The following is a 20,620-nucleotide window of genomic DNA, read 5'->3' as shown; positions in this document are numbered from 1 at the left end:
AAAATAGCCGTTTAGGAATCCTCTCCGGAGGATTCGCGCATCGGCTGCTGCTGGCTGCTGGCTGCGCTGTTTCCGCAGTTCTCCCCTCCAGCTCCCGCAGCTTCTTGCCTTTCCTACCTGCAAGGTAAGTGGGAAAAATTTTGCAGTCTCTTACCTGCTTCTTTGCATTTCCCTCTAGGGAGACGTCCTCTCCCATGTCTGACTCGTTCAATGCGTGTATGCGATATGACACGCATGCGTCGTAGCGGGCTTCTTTCACGTAGTCACTCACGTGACTCCGAAGTAAAATTAAAGGCATGGTGGCCCAGCGGTAGAGTTGCTGCCTTACAGCTGCAGAGAACCGTGTTTGATCCTGACTACGGGTGCTGTCTGTATGGAGTTTGTGCTTTCTTCCAGTGACCTGCGTGGGTTTTCTCTGGGATCTTCAATTTCTTCCCACACTCTAAAGACATACAGGTTTGCCAGTTAATTGGTTTGGTAAAATTGTATATTGTCCCTAGTGTGTGTAGGATAGTGTTAGTGTGTGGGGAACGTTGGTCGGCATAGACTCAGTGGGCCGAAGGGCCTGTTTCCACGCTGTATCTCTAAACTAAATTGAACTAAATGTTAAAAAAAATCAGTCTTGTAGCATTATTCACGTGTCTGACCCTGTATTAAGGTCAGATGCACTGCAGATTGTGCACAGAAATAATCACATGTACAACCTGTGAAATTGTTGAAGTAATTACTGTACAACAATGGTTTTTCACCCTGTTCAATTGGAATGCTTTGATATTTATTTCTAATTCAAATAATCTAGTATTTAAATGGTGAGATTACCAGGATTGAGACATTCGGAGACTGACAATCCTTGGAAATGTGGAATTGACCCAGATTGTAAATGCCAAAGTAAGATTCATAGCAAAAGGATTTGAGTATAGGAGCGGAGCAGGGAGGTTCTACTGCAGTTGTACAGGGTCTTGGTGAGACCACACCTGGAATATTGCGTTAGGTTTTGGTCTCCAAATCTGAGGAAGGACATTATTGCCATAGAGGGAGTGCAGATAAGGTTCACCAGACTGATTCCTGGGATGTCAGGACTGTCTTATGAAGAAAGACTGGATAGACTTGGTTTATACTCTCTAGAATTTAGGAGATTGAGAGGGGATCTTATAGAAACTTACAAAATTCTTAAGGGGTTGGGCAGGCTAGATGCAGGAAGATTGTTCCCGATGTTGGGGAAGCCCAGGACAAGGGGTCACAGCTTAAGGATAAGGGGGGAAATCCTTTAAAACCGAGATGAGAAAAACTTTTTTTCACACAGAGAGTGGTGAATCTGTGGAATTCTCTGCCACAGAACGTAGTTGAGGCCACTTCATTGGCTATATTTAAGAGGGAGTTAGATGTGGCCCTTGTGGCTAAAGGGATCAGAGGGTATGGAGAGAAGGCAGGTACGGGATACTGAGTTGGATGATCAGCCATGATCATATTGAATGGCGGTGCAGGCTCGAAGGTCCGAATGGCCTACTCCTGCATCTAATTTTATGTTTCTATGTTTCTTTGTTTCTAAGATACCAAAGATATATTACGCCTGACATTTGCTCCACTGTAATCTCTTTCCATTTTCGTCTATCAGACTAATGCAATTTAGATGCACCCTACATACTACAGCCTGGCATTTTTTCATCGTGCATTCTATATATCAAAAATTAATTGCAAGTTATCTTTTTGTGACAATCTCTGATGGACGTCAAAAGCATTAGGTTGATTGGCTCAAGTGGGTGGGAATTAGGTTGTTTATTGAAACTTACCAGAAACCAGCAGATTATAAATCTTAGAACAGCAAAATCAATGACCTTTTTTATTCCAGTCTGCATACATAACAAACTTATTGAAGCTGACTGTATTTCCCAGCTTTCAATGTTTTTTGACACATAAAGGTCCACTAGCACATGGTGAAAAGTTAATGCGTACAGCTCACTATTAATTTAGGAGATTTCACTGCATAACATCGATGACCTGACAGAGATCTGTGATATTGCATCATAGGAAGCAAATGTTCATGTTTTATATAACTATGTTTTTGAAAAGTACCATTGTGCAGTGAATTAGACAGTTATTTAGCTATGGCTCTGGGCTTTTGATATTTTCTATCAAACTAAAATTCTTGCATGTAGGCTTCTATGTAGATGCATTGGTATGTAGGTTCTGGAAATCAAATTGGATCTTGGCTGATGCAGGGCAAACGCTCTTGTATATCGCTGACCCTGAAACATCCTGGCAGTCACTGGTACCTCAACTTTGTCGGAGGCTTCAAGACTCTGGATGTGGAGAGGATGTTTCCACTAGTGGGAGAGTCTGGGATCTGAGGCCAGAATAAAAGGACGTAGCTTGAGAAATGAGATGAGGGGGAGTTTCTTTAGTCAGAGGGTGCTGAATCTGTGGAATTCATTGGTACAGAAGGTCGAGGAGGCCAAGTCAATGGATATTTTTAAGATGGGGATTGGAAGATTTGTGATTAGTTATGGCCCTGTCCCACGGTGCGAGTCCACCCATGAGTGATCACGAGTGAAAGAAAAAATCAAACTCGTGGTTGTCTACGAGATTCCAAGTTTATGTTCAGGAGTTTCAACAAGTTCCCGCGTGTATGTCTAAGTTTGCCGTTTACTTCTCATTTCTGCGATGTACCAAGTTCCTCTCCCGAATTGCCAAGTTCCTCTTCCGAGTTACTCTTGAGCCAACAACGACTACCGACGTGTGGAGAAATCATCACATGGTAAAAGTGAGGTCATGCAGTTTTTTTTTCACTATAAAAAGACCCAGACTGAAGAACGATCTTGACCCGAAACATCACCTATTTCTTTTCTCCGGAGATGCTGCCTGACCAGCTGAGTTAGTCCATCATTTTGTGTCTATCTTTGGTTTAAACTAGTATCTGCAATTCCTTCCTTCAAACTTTTAGAGCAGTTTGTTTCAAGAAACAATCCTTCCAAAATTGCATTCAAAAGTCTTTGCATTCAAAAGTATTTGAACTGCATTTGTTCAAGGTCTGGCATCAATCATTGAAAGGCATAGGCTGTTTTGTGTTTGGAGGAACTGTGGTTGCTGGTTTACACCGAAGATAGACACAAAATGTTGGAGTAACTCAGTGGGACATGCAGCATTTCTGGAGAGAAGGAATGGGTGACGTTTCTGATCGAGTCCCTTTTTCAGACTGAAAAAACGTTTCGACCCTTCTCTCCAGAGATGCTGCCGGCTTGGCTGAGTTACTCCAGCTTTTTGTGTCTAGTAAGATCGTTTTATTCCCTCAATTTATCTCTCATCTGAACGTGGTAAACTTTTAACAAAAAGATTAGGTAAATTGAACATTAACATTATTTTTCCCCCGACAGCAAGGTCCGTAGACCAGAGGGGTAGCAGTGTGTGTGTCTCTCTACTCACCCAGTATGTCCTTCAGAACAGCTGTCTCACCTTCGCAACTTAAACTGCATAAAAAGCAGCGGCTCAAAACATTGCTGATTGGGCAGATCTGCCCAGAGACCACCCCTTTCACATGCACCCCAGCCCTGGGAAACAAAGTTTTCAGAGCCCTACATTCAACCCAGCCCGCCCGCCCGCCCGCCCTCTGAATGAAAGACAAAGCTCAGATGTTCTCTTCAGCACAAAGTTACAAAGCCGCCGCTCTTCCTATTTATTGTCTCCCATGTTTCAGGTCCAGACCCTTCTTCACACTACTGAAATTTCTGGGCCTATTTCCCCACTGTCCGTCATATTCCCTATTTAGTTTTTAGTTTTACAGATACAGTGCGGATACAGGACCTTCGGCCCAGCAAATCTGCACCGACCAGCGATCCCCGCACATAGACATTTACACCAAGCCCATTAACCTACCCATGTCTTTGGAGCTTACACCATTTTCTTATTTGACCTATATGTTAAAACTTTCACGGTGTAAATATCAGCTGGATATTTAAAATCAGGTTCATTTATTTATCGGTATTTTTTGGCTTTCAGGTCTGGGGCGGGTTAACGAACAGAATATATTTTTTGTCCACTTTTTTTCCCCTACTGCGTAGCTGCATGAATTCTCGGGGCTTGTATTTGACGCTGGTGTATGTGAACTGTCTCCTCTTCCACCATCTCCACTCTCCAACCGGGCGCAGAGTATAACTTTTGATATGTGTTTGCCGTCCGGCCTTGTGTTTAGTTAAGTGAAACATGTCATTATTCATCTCGGGACGCCTTCTGCTTCATGAGCTCTCTGTTAACACCAAGCAGTTGAGGAGAATTGACTCCAATATCACAGAGACTGATGCATTTTAACGATGGGCCTTAGACAATGCTGATTAAAATCGACAGCTTCCACACATAAACACAAAAAACAACCTAAAAATACTGATAGTACCCACGAGTTAATACGGCAAACTCACCAGTCACTACGTTAAACTCACGGGCTACTACGGTATTACAACGAGTTTAAAAGTTTCAAATTTTTCCTTCAAGAGTAAATTTGATTCGTGGAAATCTTTCAACGTTGTTTCAACAAAATTTTTCACGACTTAACAAGTTTCCTGAGTACCTGCCGTTAGCGTTACGAGTCGCTAAGTTACGTCCACGAGCTCCAACGTTCCCGCTACGTTAATTCTACGTGATTACCACGAGTTTGATTTGTTTTTAACTCGGGATCACTCGTGGGTGGACTCGCACCGTGAGATAGGGGTTTAAGTCTGCTAAGGGTTATGGCTAGAAGGCAGGAAGGAGAATGGGGTTGAGGCCAGTTCATTGGCTATATTTAAGAGGGAGTTAGATGTGGCCCTTGTGGCTAAAGGGATCAGGGGGTATGGAGAGAAGGCAGGTACAGGATACTGAGTTGGATGATCAGCCATGATCATATTGAATGGCAGTGCAGGCTCGAAGGGCCGAATGGCCTACTCCTGCACCTAATTTCTATGCTTCTATGTTTCTATGAGAGGAGTTGTGTATAGGAGCAAAGAGGTCCTTCTGCAGTTGTACAGGGCCTTAGTGAGACGACACCTGGAGTAATGTGTGCAGTTTTGGTCTCCAAATTTGAGGAAGGACATTCCTGCTATTGAGGGAGTGCAGCGTAGGTTCACCAGGTTAATTCCCGGGCTGGCGGGACTGTCATATGCTGAGAATGGAGAGAATGGAGCGGCTGGGCTTGTACACTCTGGAATTTAGAAGGATGAGAGGGATTTTTATTGAAACATATAAGATTATTAAGGGTTTGGACACGCTAGAGGCAGGAAACATGTTCCCGGTGTTGGAGAAGTCCAGAACCAGGGGCCACAGTTTAAGAATAAGGAGTAAGCCATTTAAAACGAAGATGTGGAAACTTTTTCACACAGAGTTGTGAGTCTGTGGAATTCTCTGCATCAGAGGGCGGTGGAAGCCGGTTCTCTGGGTGCTTTCAAGAGAGAGCTAGATAGGGCTCTTAAAGATAGCAGAGTCAGGAGATATGGGGAGAAGGCAGGAACGGGGTACTGATTGTGGATGATCAGCCATGATCACATTGAATGGCGGTGCTGGCCAAATGGCCTACTCCTGCACCTATTGTCTATTGTCCATTAGAGAGACGATTGGAAAGGATTGGGGATGTACAAAGATTGGTGAAAGAGGGGGGGGAGGGGGGAGTCAGTCTACCCCACTAAAAAGGGGGAGTGGGTAGTTGTATAGTTTGATAGGCACAGGGAAGAAGATCTCCCGTGGCGTTCTGTACTGCATCTTGGTGGAATATGTGTGTGCATCCGAGACGAGACGAGATGAGGTCCCCAGTGGCTGCAAGACCCCTATGGGGCCCACAGATACCACTGCTCAATCCAGCACACTAAATGTGCATTTTATCAGCCATGTACAGACCATATCATGAATCGCAAGCCTTAATTTGCCATCTCAGATTAATAAGGGAGAAAGTGAGCTGGCTCCAAACAAATTGGGTTTGTTTTGGATCTCTTCCCATTTCACAAGCAACATTTTGTTTCAGTATTACATTTTGACCTAAAAATTCAGTTCTGCTGCTCCTGACTCGATCTCTTATTGGCAACAGGTTGGCCCGTCTAAAGATACGACACGGAAACAGGCCCTTCAACCCACCGAGTCTGCCCCAACCTTCACCCCTTTACACTAGTTCTATCTTATCCTACTTTGCAACCACTCCCTACATGATCTAGACAATTTACAGAAGCCAACTCACCTACTAACCCACACGTCTTTGGGATGTGAGAGGAAAGCTAAGTATCCGCAGGAAACCCACGTGAACACAGGGAGAACGTGCAAACTCTGCACAGACTACACCCAAGGTCAGGGTCAAATTCGCATCTCTGGTGTTGTAAGGTCAGCTGCACCACTGTGCCACCCAATTCCATTCTGTTCCTAAAAACATAGAAAGTAGGTGCAGAAGTAGGCCATTTGGCCCTTCGAGCCAGTACCAATATTCAATATGATAATGGCTGATCGTCCAGAATCAGTACCCTGTTCCTGCTTTTTCCTCATGTCCCTTGATTTCATTACCCCTAAGAATGGTACCCGGATGACAACATACTAATGGTGGCATCGAAGGACGAGATGCCGAAGCGAAGAAGTGGAAGCCAAATAACCAAACAAATCTACGCCAAAAAGCCAAATAATCGAACGGACGCAACGCCGAATAGCCAAATAACCGAAAGGGCGAGACGCCTAAAAGCCAACTAACCGAACAGAAATGATGCCGAATAGCCAAATAACCGAAAGGGCAGATCGCCAAAAAGCCATATAACCAAAAGGGCAGACGTCTGAAAGCCAACTAACTGAAAGGATGCATCGCCAAAAAGCCAAATAACGGACCTGACGTAGCCGGGAGGCGGGACTTGTCAGTGATTGGTCCAGACCCCCGCGTCCATTACATCACTGGCCGGGGTAAACGGGAGGGTTGGGGATCATTTTTCCTTTTCCTTTGCTGGTTTTGGAATTTCCTGAATATAAAATCAAACCCCGTATGATTGGAACTTTTGGTTGATTTAACAAAATAATAATCCAAATTGGTTCCATTGATATTTACACCAACTGTAACAATTACATTTTGACTACCACAATACATTTGCGTCCATTTGGTTATTTGGCTTTTTGGCATTGGACCCTTTCGGTTATTTGGCTTTTCAGCGTCGTTACCGTTCGGTTATTTGGCTTCCACTTCTTCGCTTCGGCTTCTCATCCTTCGACGCCACGTCCTCATTTGATAAGAACTATATCTAACTCTCTCTTGAAAACATCCAGTGAATTGGCCTCCACTGCCTTCTGTGGCAGAGAATTCCACAGATTCACTACTCTGGCTGACAAGGTTTTTCCTTATCTCTGTCCCAAATGGCCAATTCTTAACTGTGACCCCTGGTTCTGGACTCCCCCAACATGGGGAACATTTTTCCTGCATCTAGCGTGTCCAATCCCTTTAGAATTGTATATGTTATTATAAGATTTCATCTCATCCTTCTAAATTCCAGTGAATATAAGCCCAATCCATTATATTTCATTAAATGTCAGTCCCGCTATCCCTGAAGTTAACCATGCGAACCTACGCTACACTCCCTCAATAGCAAGAATGTCCTTCCTCAAACTAGGAGAACAAAACTGCACACAATATTCCAGGTGCGGTTTCACCAGCGCCTTGTACAGCTGCAGTAGGACCTCCTTGCTCCTATACTCAAATCCTCTTGCTATGAAGGCCAACATGCCATTAGCTTTCTTCATTGCCTGCTGTACCTGCATGCTTATTTTCCGTGACTGATGTACAAAGGCTCCTTGGTCTCGTTGTACCTCCCCTTTTCCTAATCTAACACCATTCAGATAATAATCTGCCTTCTTATTCTTACCACCAGTGGATAACCTCACATTTATCGACATACTGCGTCTGTCATGCATCTGCCCACCCACCCAACCTATCCAAGTCACCGGTCACCCTGCAGCCTCATAGCATCCTCCTCGCAGCTCACACTGCCACCCAGCTTTGGAGATGTTACATTTAATTCCTCCATCTAAACCATTAATATATATTGTAAATAACTGGAGTCTCAGCACTGAGCCTTGCGGCACCCCACTAGTCACTGCAGTTCATGTGTAGGAAGGAACTGCAGACACTGGTTTACATCGAAGATAGACTCAAAATGCTGGAGTAACTCAGCAGGCTGGCAACATCTTTGGAGAAAAAAACAATAGGTGACTTCTTGGGTCGGAAACCTTCTTCAAACTGCAAGTGTTTTATGTCTGTCCATTCTGTTCTTTTTGGATTCTAATGCTGGGAACATTCCAGATACATTTACAACCTCACAAATTAGATATTGGCTCATCCATGATTTAGAACTTTCTGAGAAGAACATTGAGTTCCCTCTAGGAGCTGAAAGTTTACATTGTATTTTTCAGGAAAGTTTAAAGAGCACGCCATTGTGCAGAGCCAGCATGGAAGTGTGTATGAATGCCTCCCGTGCAGGAACGGATGCAGCTCATGTCAGGACGACAGCCCCTGCCATGCAGAGGTGGACAAGTACCTGCGGATTGCCATTATCGCATTCCAAACGTTCTGCATGTTGTTGGATTTCATCGCTATGCTGGTGGTCTACAACTTCCGCAGGTGCAAGGTAAATGTTTAGACACCTCAACGTTGCGTTTGTGCTGTTGGTTGATGCTTTACTGTGGATTTTGGTGCTGAATTGTTGCAGGATGATGCATGCCGCAGCAAGGATCTTTACGTAGTGCTTGCAGATCCACTTGCAAAGATACGTTTGAGAACTATCAGATGAAACATTCAATGGAGACAATTTCATCCAATTATCACTGTCAGGAATATATTTAGAAACAACCAATTACAAAGGGTCTGCTTCACCATGCAATACCATCGAGTGGTTTGTTTGCTCAGCTTCCTCTATACACATAACCCTGTAGCGGGACACAGTTCCACCTCTATCTTTAAATTTGCCGATGTTGTTGGGTGAATTATGGATAATGATAAGTCAGAGCAGAGGAGGGCAATCGATCGTTTAATTGAATAACAACCTTGGTCTCAACATCAGTAAAACCAGGGAACTGATTGTTGACTTGAGAAGGGGAAAACCAAAGATCCACAAACCTGTCGCCATTGATGGGGCGGTGGGGGATCGTCAAAGAACAGAAGATCTGTCCCGGACCCAGCACATTGAAGCAATTACAAAGAAAGCTTCGACTTCCTTAGAAGATTGAGGAGATTTGGTTGGTCAATGAATACTCTCTTTGAATTTCTACAGGTGCACGGTAGAGAGCATATTGTCTGGTTGAATTACGGCCTAGTTTAGCAACACGAACGCGCAGGAATGAAGAAGACAGCAAAAAGTGCTGAACATTGCCCAGTCCATCACAAGTACTGGCCTCCCCACCATTGAAGGGATCTATAGGAAGTGCTGTCTTAAAAAGGCAGCCCGCATCATCAGAGACCCACACCACCCTGGCCTTGCTCCCATTTCACTCCTGCCTTTGGAAATTGTAAAGGGACTCAGTCTGACACACTGTAACCTTTACTAGAGTCTTTATTATAGCACATGGCACACACGTCCCAGCACTGGCTGCATCCAGCCTTCAGGCGTACCAGGACAAAATGGGAGGAAGGAAGGGGAGGAGATCATAGTTATACTGATATGAGAGGGCGTGTTAATGGTGATGAGGTAGCTACATTATAGGTTGCATGCATAAACCATCTACAGAAATAAATTATAGGAGTCTGAAAACTGTAGCTTCGTGGTCAAAACAGCTTTTCCCAATAACCATGAGGCCATCGAACACTACAAACTCTAACTAAAGTATGAACTACTTTGGTTGCACTCGTTGTTTGTGGTTTGTTTTGTTTTGCACTATATTGGTTTTTTTAATTGAATAAAGTTTTCTTTATTTGCTGTTGTGTTGCTGCAAATAAGAATTTCATTGTTGTGTTTCAGCTGGGCATGAAACTAGAAATTACATCAGTGATTCCTTCCAGAATGAGTCCACTTGAATGATTCCACATGAAGGCCAATCACATTTTTTTTTTGCAGGATAAAGCAAGGGCCATATTTAACAGATTAAACAAAATCTAGTCATTGTTCTCTTATTCTTGTTGGGTCATATTATTAACCTATACAATTGCACATAAAAAGAACCAGAACCTAGAAAATCTGTTGATCAGAAAGGCCAATGAAGTTTTCTGAAGTCAGTCACACAACATTAAAATCGGCCTTTCAATCCAACGCACATGTCAACAAGGTTGCCCCATCTACTATCGGTCAACCTGGCCGCATTTGGACCATATCCCTCCACACTTATCCCTTGGACCTAATCTCTGGTTCTTGATTCCCCTACTGTGGGTAAAAGACTCTGGGAAAAGACCCTGTCTATTCCCTTCACCATCTTATATACTTCTATAAGATCACCCATTAGCCTCCTGCACTCCAGGGAATAGTCCTAGCCTGCCCAACCTCTGCCTGTAGCTCAGACCCTCAAATCCTGGCAACATCCTCATAATGGGAAAACGCAAAAACGGGAAAGCAGACTATTATCTAAATGGTGGCCGATTGGGAAAGGGGGAGATGCAGCGAGACCTGGGTGTCATGGTACACCAGTCATTGAAGGTAGGCATGCAGGTGCAGCAGGCAGCAAAGAAAGCGAATGGTATGTTAGCTTTCATTGCAAAAGGATTTGAGTATGGGTGCAGGGAGGTTCTACTGCAGTTGTACAGGGTCTTGGTGAGACCACACCTGGAGTATTGTGTACAGTTTTGGTCTCCAAATCTGAGGAAGGACATTCTTGCCATAGAGGGAGTGCAGAGAAGGTTCACCAGACTGATTCCGGGGATGTCAGGACTGTCTTATGAAGAAAGACTGGATAGACTTGGTTTATACCCTCTAGAATTTAGGAGATTGAGAGGGGATCTTATAGAAACTTACAAAATTCTTAAGGGGTTGGACAGGCTAGATGCAGGAAGATTGTTCCCGATGTTGGGGAAGTCCAGGACAAGGGGTCACAGCTTAAGGATAAGGGGGAAATCCTTTAAAACTGAGATGAGAAGAACTTTTTTCACACAGAGAGTGGTGAATCTCTGGAACTCTCTGCCACAGAGGGTAGTTGAGGCTAGTTCATTGGCTATATTTAAGAGGGAGTTAGATGTGGGCCTTGTGGCTAAGGGGATCAGGGGGTATGGAGAGAAGGCAGGTACGGGATACTGAGTTGGATCATCAGCCATGATCATATTGAATGGCGGTGCAGGCTCGAAGGGCCTAATGGCCTACTCCTGCACCTAATTTCTATGTTTCTATGTTTCTATATCTCTGCACTCATCCTCGTAAATCTTCCCTGCAGTGAAGATTTAGTTCTGTTAGTAGCCAGATGTCACTCTGGCCTCGCTGAGATCATCTGAAGATGGTAGGTTCAAACTCTAATCTTGAATTTGAGTACAGAATCTTTTTTGGCAGCACTAAAAAGTCTTTGACAGTCAAATATTAGGCAGAGTAAAAGTGCAGTGTGCAGAATATTGTGAGGCAATGGTCTCTAAAGAGAGTCCTTATTTTGAGTGCGTTAAGAACAGATGAAGGATATAGTTTGCAATGCTTATACCAATACATCCTGAACAAGTGGAGTTATATTACAGTGTGCTTCACTGAATTGTGGACTTTTCTACGCAGGAATGACTGAATAAGCAAGATAAGCCAGAAAGAAAGAGGAGTTTCAGTTCCCTTTATAATACTTCGTGTTTTGCAGAAACTGGGTAGTGTGGGAGTGAAAGCATCTTAGTTTTATGTTCATTCCTGCTCCCGGGTGATATCTAACTCCTCCAGACAATAAATTTAGATCTTAATGCAAAGAATTGATCGTGGTTCTATTTTAATTAAATTATTGCTCATGGAGACAGGACCCATTTAAGGATTAAACTTCTAGATGAAGGTTCACCCGGAAAGTCAAAGCATCTGTTACACCGGACTCTCCCACTCTCTGCCTCCCCTTTGCTGCTCAGCATGCCTGAGTGTCAATGTACAGCTTCTGGATCCCCTGATTTTCAGCCACAAATAACTATTCAACACTTCGATGCGCCATTAACCACTGATATCCACCATTTATAAGGAACATGAGGAGTAACTTTTTCACTTAGGTGGGTAGATGGAATGAACAACCAGAAGAGGTATGTAGAGGACAGAACTGCAGATGCTGGTTTATACAGAAAATGAACGCAAAATGCTGGCGTAACTCAGCGGGACAGGTAGCATCTTTGCGAAGAAATGGATGGATGACGTTTCGGGTTGAGACCTTTAATCAGACCCAGTAGGTCTGAAGAAGGGTCTCGACCCGAATCATCACCCAATCCATCTCTCCAGAGATGCTGCCTGTCCAACTGAGTTACTCCAACATTTTGTGTCTATCTATCAGAAGAGATAGTTGAGGCAAGTAATATAGCAGCATTTAAAGGACACTTGGACAGGAACGTGGATAGAAATGGTTTAGAAGGATATGAGCCAAATATGAGCAAATGGGACTAGATTAGATGGGGTATTTTAGTCAGGATAGACATGTACCTAGGTATGTTTCGACCCAAAACATCACCTGTTCCTTCTTCCCCGAGATACTATCTGTTCCGCTGAGTTACTCCAGCATTTTGCATCTTTTTGGTACCTAGATACGTGACAATAAAGTATCATTGAATCATTGAATTGAATCCTTCATTCTGCCATTACTATCAAGCCATAGGACAATAAGAAGTGGCAATCTGCTGAAGTTTCAGGATACGACTACTTAGATTAAATTATCATGCTTCTGAGAGGATTCTTGGACATGGAGAGTATTGCATGCGGTTTTATTATGAGTTGCATTAAAATGTCCAGGGTGCAGCTATTTTATCTGAGACTGCAGCTGTGTGCAACCTAATGCTGGCAGCGTACATAAAACTGTTATGGCTGCCCAATTAAAGGCCCACAGAGGCAGCACTGTGGTAAGAGGGCACGGCAGAGAGACACAGAAGAAAAATGGGTAGCTTGTTAGTTTGCAAAGTTTCGTAATTAGAAATGTTCTCCTGCCATGAATTTGTGTACTGAGAGGAGCTATTAAGCCTGCTAAGATGTCATACATTTGTACACTGACTTTGGCAACCATACGCAGACCAAAGCAAATCTTCCTCATGAGCTCTCAGGTATGGACCATGCTTGGTCTTGCAATAGTGCACTGGTATTATCCATCCCACTGTGTTGCCAATAATGTTCATAGAACCATAGAAACATAGAAAATAGGTGCAGGAGTAGGCCATTCGGCCCTTCGAGCCTGCACCGCCATTCAATATGATCATGGCTGATCATTCAACTCAGTATCCTGTGCCTGCCTTCTCTCCATACCCTCTGATCTCTTTAGCCACAAGGGCCACAACTAACTCCCTCTAAAATATAGCCAATGAACTGGCCTCAACTAAAAAAAAAAAAATGAAATGAAATGATTCAATTTATTGTCATTGTCAGTGTACAGTACAGAGACAACGAAATGCATTTTTAGCATCTCCCTTGAAAGGGAGACACAGGGCGTCGCGGTGTGCCCGCGCCTGCCGCCGTAACATTCCATTACAGGCAAAGGTGGGTGAAGTGTCTTGCCCAAGGACACAACGACAGTATGCACTCCAAGCGGGATTTGAACCGGCTACCCTCCGGTCGCCAGCCGAACTCTTAGCCCATTGTGCTATCTGTCGTCTCAACTACCTTCTGTGGCAGAGAATTCCAGCGATTCACCACTCTCTGTGTGAAAAATGTTTTTCTCATCTCGGTCCTAAAAGACTTCCCCCTTATCCTTAAATTGTAACCCCTTGTTCTGGACTTCCCCAACATCGGGAACAATCTTCCTGCATCTAGCCTGTCCAACCCCTTAAGAATTTTGTAAGTTTCTATAAGATCCCCCCTCAATCTTCTAAATTCTAGTGAGTACAAGCCGAGTCTATCCAGTCTTTCGTCATATGAAAGTCCTGACATCCCAGGAATCAGTCTGGTGAACCTTTTCTGTACTCCCTGGTCTACCAGATAGATAAGGTAAACATGTTCATCAGGGCTATCCATAGAGATGAAGTACTCAGCTCCACAAACCTGCTCCACCATTCAATAAGAGCATGTCTGATCTAATCATATTCGCAATTTCACAGTCCTCCACAATAAATCAGTGATTTATTATAGATAGATGCTTTATTGTCACAATGTACGTGAAGGTACGGTGAAATTCACACACACACACACACACAAATTATCCCTTTATTTATTAGGAATGTCTCTAATTCTGGTCTTAAAATGTTCTAGGACTAAGCCTCCTCTGTCCTTTGATGAAGAGAAGACCAGACATACCTTTTGAGAGAGAAAAGAATGACCTCACCTTTCTCTTTAGTGGTGACTCTTTACTTTTAAACAAGGATTCCTAGTTCTCGAATCTGCTATCAAAGGAAACATCCTCTCCACAGCCACCCTGTTAAGATCTCTCAAGACCTTGAATGTTGCAATCATGTTATGTTACCTCACATTCTTTTAAACTCCAGCGGATACAAGTCTAGCCTATATAACATTGTCTCACAAGAGAAACCATGACAGATATTACTCTGGTAAACCAGTTTTGCGGTGTTTTCAATACCTTTACTTATTTCCCTAAATGAACGGATTAATACTGTACAGTATTTAACACTTGTCCTCACCAATGCCCAATATACCAGAAGCAGAAACCACCTATTTTGTACTCAATTGCACTCAAAGGAAATGATAACATTCTCCTTGCTTGTCAAATTACTTGCAGTATCTCAAAGAATAGATTTAAAGGTCACTAATCTATTTTAAACTCCATAATTTATTTGCGATAAATCTTATAATTCAGCCTAAAGTCAGCGAGCAATCCCTCAGCAGGTCGCATCTGATGCCCTGCTAGTCACCTTGATGGAAGCCCAGTGTCCTGCATGTCATGCTGCCAGTTTGATTATCAGAGGCAGAACAGGCGACATGTTTGTCTCTTCTCCCCTTTGTTATGGGATTGGTATGCTGTGATGGTTATTTTGCAATTTGGCTTTGAATCCATTTAATCACCATGCTCTTACATACCTAATTTCTAATAGAATCCTTGCTTTCTGTTCTAAGGCTGAGCATAATGTGTTTTCTTCTTTTTAAACTTTTATTAAAAGTCTCCTTTGTGGATTGAAAGCCTACCCTGGCAACATGCCATATGAAGACACAATTAAATAAGCGTTATAGCCAGAAGGTAGTTGAGGCCAGTTCATTGGCTATATTTAAGAGGGAGTTAGATGTGGCCCTTGTGGCTAAAGGGATCAGGGGGTATGGAGAGAAGGCAGGTACGGGATACTGAGTTGGATGATCAGCCATGATCATATTGAATGGTGGTGCAGGCTCGAAGGGCCGAATGGTCTACTCCTGCACCTATTTTCTGTGTATCTATGTATCTCTGCTCTTCCTATTCTAGTCTCTTTATCACCCCTAATTTCAATCATTTCACCCCCAACAGTGGCCTAGCTCTGGAGATTCCTTTCTAAACAGTGAGTCACAGTGTCATAGAGCCCATGTCAACTATTAAGCACATATTTATATTAATCCCATTTAATAGCAAATGATCTGTAACTTTTAATGTCTTAGCAACAAAGTATTCATCTAGGTGCGTCTTCAATGTTCTGAGAATACCTGCATCAGTCAGTGCCTTTTAGATTCCAACCATTCTCTGGGTAAAAGTATTCTTCCTCAGATCCCCTCTAAACAAGCTGCGCCTTAAGCTCCACCCTGTAGTTTTAGATACTTCTAGATGCTTCTTACTCTCTATCCTATCTATTTCCCATCCTTTCAATAGCCTAGCATATCTCTGTCAGGTTACCATTCAGTATCCTTTGCCCTAAAAGAAAACAAACAGAAGGCAATGGAGGCCAATCCACTGGATGTTTTCAAGAGAGTGTTAGATTTAGCTCTTAGGTCTAAAGGAATCAAGGGATATGGGGAAAAAGTAGGAACGTGGTACTGATTTTAGATGATCAGCCATGATCATATTGAATGGCGGTGATGGCTCCAAGGGCCGAATGGCCCACTCCTGCACCTATTTTTCTATGTTCTATGTTCTAATCCTTTCTCTCCTCTCCAGGAATGCTCCTTTCTAGATAATATTCCTGCTAAATCTCTTCTGCTCCCTTTCCAAAGCAATCACATCCTTTCTTTATTATGGTGACCAGAAATGTATCGAGTACTCCAGCTGTGGCATGACTGGTGACTTTTAAAGCCCTTACTCCATTACCTATCTACTCTCATATTCCAAACCCTGGCTAAAGAAAGTAATTATCTTGCATGCTCTCTTCACCACCTTATCCACCTCTGCTGACACCTTCGACAATCCTTGTACACTTGAGATCCCTCTGTTTGTACACTTGAGATCCTTGTACACTTGAGATCCTCCTTGGCCCTATCATTCATTGGTTCTGACTTAGCTTTATTTGTCCATACTGCCATGCATCGCCTCATACTTAACAGGATTCCATCTACCATTCCACTGTCCATTTTACTAACTAATCAGTTTCTTCCTGTAAACAAAGACTATTCTCACTGCCAATAATATTAGCAATTTTTGCATAATCTGCTGATTAACTAATCATGCTTCCTATATTCATATCCTAAATTTCAAGGGGGCTGAATATTTTTGCACGCCACACTTTTCAGTTTTTTATTTGTAAAAAAATTTGAAAACCATGTACCATTTTCCTTCCACTTCACAATTATGCACCACTTTGTGTTGGTCTATCACATGAAATCCCAATAAAATACATTTACGTTTGTGGTTGTAACGGGACAAAATGTGAAAAGTTCAAGGGGTATGAAAACTTTTGCAAGCCACTGTATATACCACAAACAGTAAGGGTTCCTCCAAACAAAAAATCTTGCATCAGCACTATCAAAGCCACGACACAACAACTTTTTTTAATTAATCTCTGTGCTTCCAAGTGTCATGCCTGTCAGATTCCCCTTTCAATTTCTCTTTCTCTCTACCACTGATGTTAGACTCGGTCTTATAATTACCTGGCTTATTCCTGCTACCCATTTTTACTAAAGGTACTGTAAACCCTCACAATAAGGGAGGGGGGGTTGGGTTTGGATGGTATCCAATACATTTATAACCATTAAGGGCCTGTCCCACGAGCATGCAACCTGCATGCGGCAAGCGCAACCAAACCGGAAAGCGGGGGCCGCGCGGAGGTCGAGTGAGTGACGTGAAGTTCGAGCGAAGTCCAACGGGCGTGCGCAGCGTCACGATGCTGCGTACGGCATCAAGAATTGCCGTAGAAAACATTTTATCGGAACGCATCACAGCATTGTATGGGAACAGTGCCATCTGCAAGGAATTGCAGAGAATTGTGGACGCAGTCCAGATTATCACACAAACCAACCTCCAGTTGACTCCAGTTAAACCTCACGCTGCCTCGCTAAGGCCACCAGCATAATCGAGGATGAGTCACACCCTGGCCACTACCTTTTCTCCCCCCTCCCATTGGGCAAAAGGTGTAGAAATGTGAAAACACACACTTCCTGACTCAGGGACAGTTTCTTCACAGCTGTTATCAGGCAACTGAACCATCTTACCACAACTAGAGAGCCCTTCTGAACTATCTACCTTTTTGGAGACCCTGAAACTTTCTTTGATCAGACTTAAAATTGAATTAGATTTAGCTCTTAGGGCTAAAGGAATCAAGGGATATTAGGCTGTGGGCCGAGCATCAAAAATATGTCTTGAATTTAACTTTTGTGACCCATGTCTGGTATCTACTTGAAATTTTGCCACAGATTTAGATTAAATATAATAGAAAGCAAATTCATAACTCGTCAGTGACAAAAGTTGCACACTAATTAATTAAGCTAATGAGAAAATTAAACCAAAAAAGTAATCGCCATCTAGTGCTCAATGCTCATATTGCTCTATGGGGCCTGCACGCCACCCGTGCCACCTTCAGCACCCCCATAGCACCGGCTCCGTCAGTCCACCCGCTCGCTTGCTGCAACACCGGCCGGCCGACAGCCCGACCGACCCCTTGCAGCATCCACCAGCGGGTCGACAGCCCGACTGACTGACTGACTCCAACCCTAATCCTAATCCCAACCCTAGCTCTATATTTTTATTTATCATTTTTATTTAACAGTTCACATCATAACTTTGCAACGATAAATCAAATGTAAAACAAAATTATCAGCAAAATTAGCATTACCTTTATCCTTTCCAAACCTTGCTATTGTTTTGATGTAATTAGGAGGCAGCCATGATCCCAGAGTGCTCGCTGCCTAGCTACATAGAAACATAGAAACATAGAAAATAGGTGCAGGAGTAGGCCATTCGGCCCTTCGAGCCTGCACCGCCATTCAATATGGTCATGGCTGATCATCCAACTCAGTATCCTGTACCTGCTTTCTCTCCATACCCCCTTATCTCTTTAGCCACAAGGGCCACGTCTAACTCCATTAACTATAGCCAATGAACTGGCCTCAACTACATTCTGTGTGCAGAGAATTCCAGAGATTCAACACTCTCTGTGTAAAAAATGTTTTTCTCATCTCAGTCGTAAAATTTTTCCCCTTTATCCTTAAACTGTGACCCTTTGTTTTGGACTACCATGAAACAAAGCGCGTGATTGGTCAATTGGAGTCCGCCGCAATGTCAAACGTGCATTGATTGGACAATTACTACTAGGTAAATTGGAGGTTTTTCTCATATTTTAAAAATATGTGAAGGTTTTGTTCTTGACGAGTTTCAGGTATGATTTCTATGAAATGTTTACACAATATCAGTATCAGTATATCTTTATTGTCATTTCCTGAGTACTCACATACCCAGAGGAAACAAAAAAAACGTTGCTCAACCAGTGTCCATTCAGTGTGCAGTACAAATAACAACAAATAAATAGAAATAAAAATACATATATCATGAACAAATTTAAATTTAAACACTCTACTCTCTACTAAACATCAACAGGCGTTCCGATCGACAGCTGCTGCAGTGTGTCCAGGTTGGTTGTTGGTGCGCGATACTTTGGCAGGGGGGCTAAGTCCATTTATCAGACTTATAGCCTGCGGGAAGAAGCTGAGGAGCATCCTGCTGGTTTTGCAGCTAATGCTCCTGTACCTCTTCCCAGATGGCAGGATGGAGAATATGTGGTGCGATGGGTGGTAGGGGTCTTTGATGATGGAGATGGCTCTGCTGATACATCTCTTCCTGTATATGTCCAGCAGGAAGGGGAGTGGAGCAGCAATAATCCTGCTGGCGGTCTTCACAATCCTGTCAACCAATATCTTATATATACAGGTAGATACGTGATTTGGGTCACAAAGTCAAACTAAATAGCACCTCGGCCCACAGCCTACATGGGGAAAAAGCTGGAATGGGGTACTGATTTTGGATGATCAGCCATGGTCATATTGAATGGCGGTGCTGGCTTCAAGGGCTGAATGGCACCTATTTTCTCTGTTTCTATGACTTTGCTGGCCTTATCTTGCACTCAATGATATTCACATTATTCCCTTTTTCATGTAACTGTATACAGTGAATGGCTCGATGGTAATCATGTATTGTCTTTCCGCTGACTGGTTAGCATACATCAAAAACTTTTCACTGCACCTCCGTCGGTACACGTGATGAAAAACTAATCTCGAACTAATCTCAAGATTAAATCCTGTTCTGCCACTTCTCCATTCAAATTATCATTGTGCCTGATTTTTAAAAAAAGTTCTTCCGGATATACTTTTTAAAATTCCACGCCCTCCATGCCTTTCATTCTCTGTCTGCATCACTTTCTTTCCTCCTTTGTGTCGTTCTTTCCAAACCTACCTTTTCTTCTAATGCAGTCATGTCAACATTTGTTTGGTAACATTTCAGCGAAATGCCTTGAGGCACTTTATTGTTAAAAGCACCATATAATTACAAGCCATTGACCTTGTATGTTGCATGAGCTCAGTTGATTCATCTGCAGCCAGAACATTATTGGCCCCGAGGAGGGAGTAACTATGTAGGAGGGATGTTGCACTTCACCCGTACCCTATATCTGACTTTGCTCAGATAGGCACAGACACAAAATAAAACAGCTCATAGATCAGTGGTAAGTCTATCGAACATATAACCATATAACCATATAACCATATACCAATTACAGCACGGTAACAGGCCAACTCGGCCCTTCTAGTCCGTGCCGAACACTTAGTCTCCCCTAGTCCCATCTACCTGCACTCAGACCATAACCCTCCATTCCTTTCCCGTCCATATACCTATCCAATTTATTTTTAAATGATAAATTCGAACCTGCCTCCACCACTTCCACTGGAAACTCATTCCACACAGCAACCACTCTCTGAGTAAAGAAGTTCCCCCTCATGTTACCACTAAACTTCTGTCCCTTAATTCTGAAGTCATGTCCTCTTGTTTGAATCTTCCCTACTCTCAATGGGAAAAGCTTATCCACGGCAACTCTGTCTATCCCTCTCATCATTTTAAAGACCTCTATCAAGCCCCCCTTAACCTTCTGCGCTCCAAAGAATAAAGACCTAACTTGTTCAAACTTTCACTGTAACTTAGTTGCTGATACCCAGGCAACATTCTAGTAAATCTCCTCTGTACTCTCTATTTTGTT

General features: G+C 43.1%; 1 protein-coding gene across 1 annotated transcript in view; it reads left to right on the top strand.

Moving 5' to 3' along the window:
* gpr158a (G protein-coupled receptor 158a) overlaps positions 1 to 20,620 on the top strand; it is a 672,698-nt gene that overhangs the window by 395,641 nt on the left and 256,437 nt on the right. Inside the window, exon 4 of the mRNA XM_055652257.1 lies at positions 8,389 to 8,603. Within this exon, the coding sequence (XP_055508232.1) occupies positions 8,389 to 8,603 (215 nt within the window). The remainder of the gene's footprint in view (positions 1 to 8,388; positions 8,604 to 20,620) is intronic.

The sequence above is a fragment of the Leucoraja erinacea genome, chromosome 2 (assembly GCF_028641065.1).
Source record: "Leucoraja erinacea ecotype New England chromosome 2, Leri_hhj_1, whole genome shotgun sequence".
NCBI classification, from domain to species: Eukaryota; Metazoa; Chordata; class Chondrichthyes; order Rajiformes; family Rajidae; genus Leucoraja; species Leucoraja erinaceus.
Note: the sequence above shows the minus strand (reverse complement) of the source record. Positions and strands in the feature narration are given on the sequence as shown.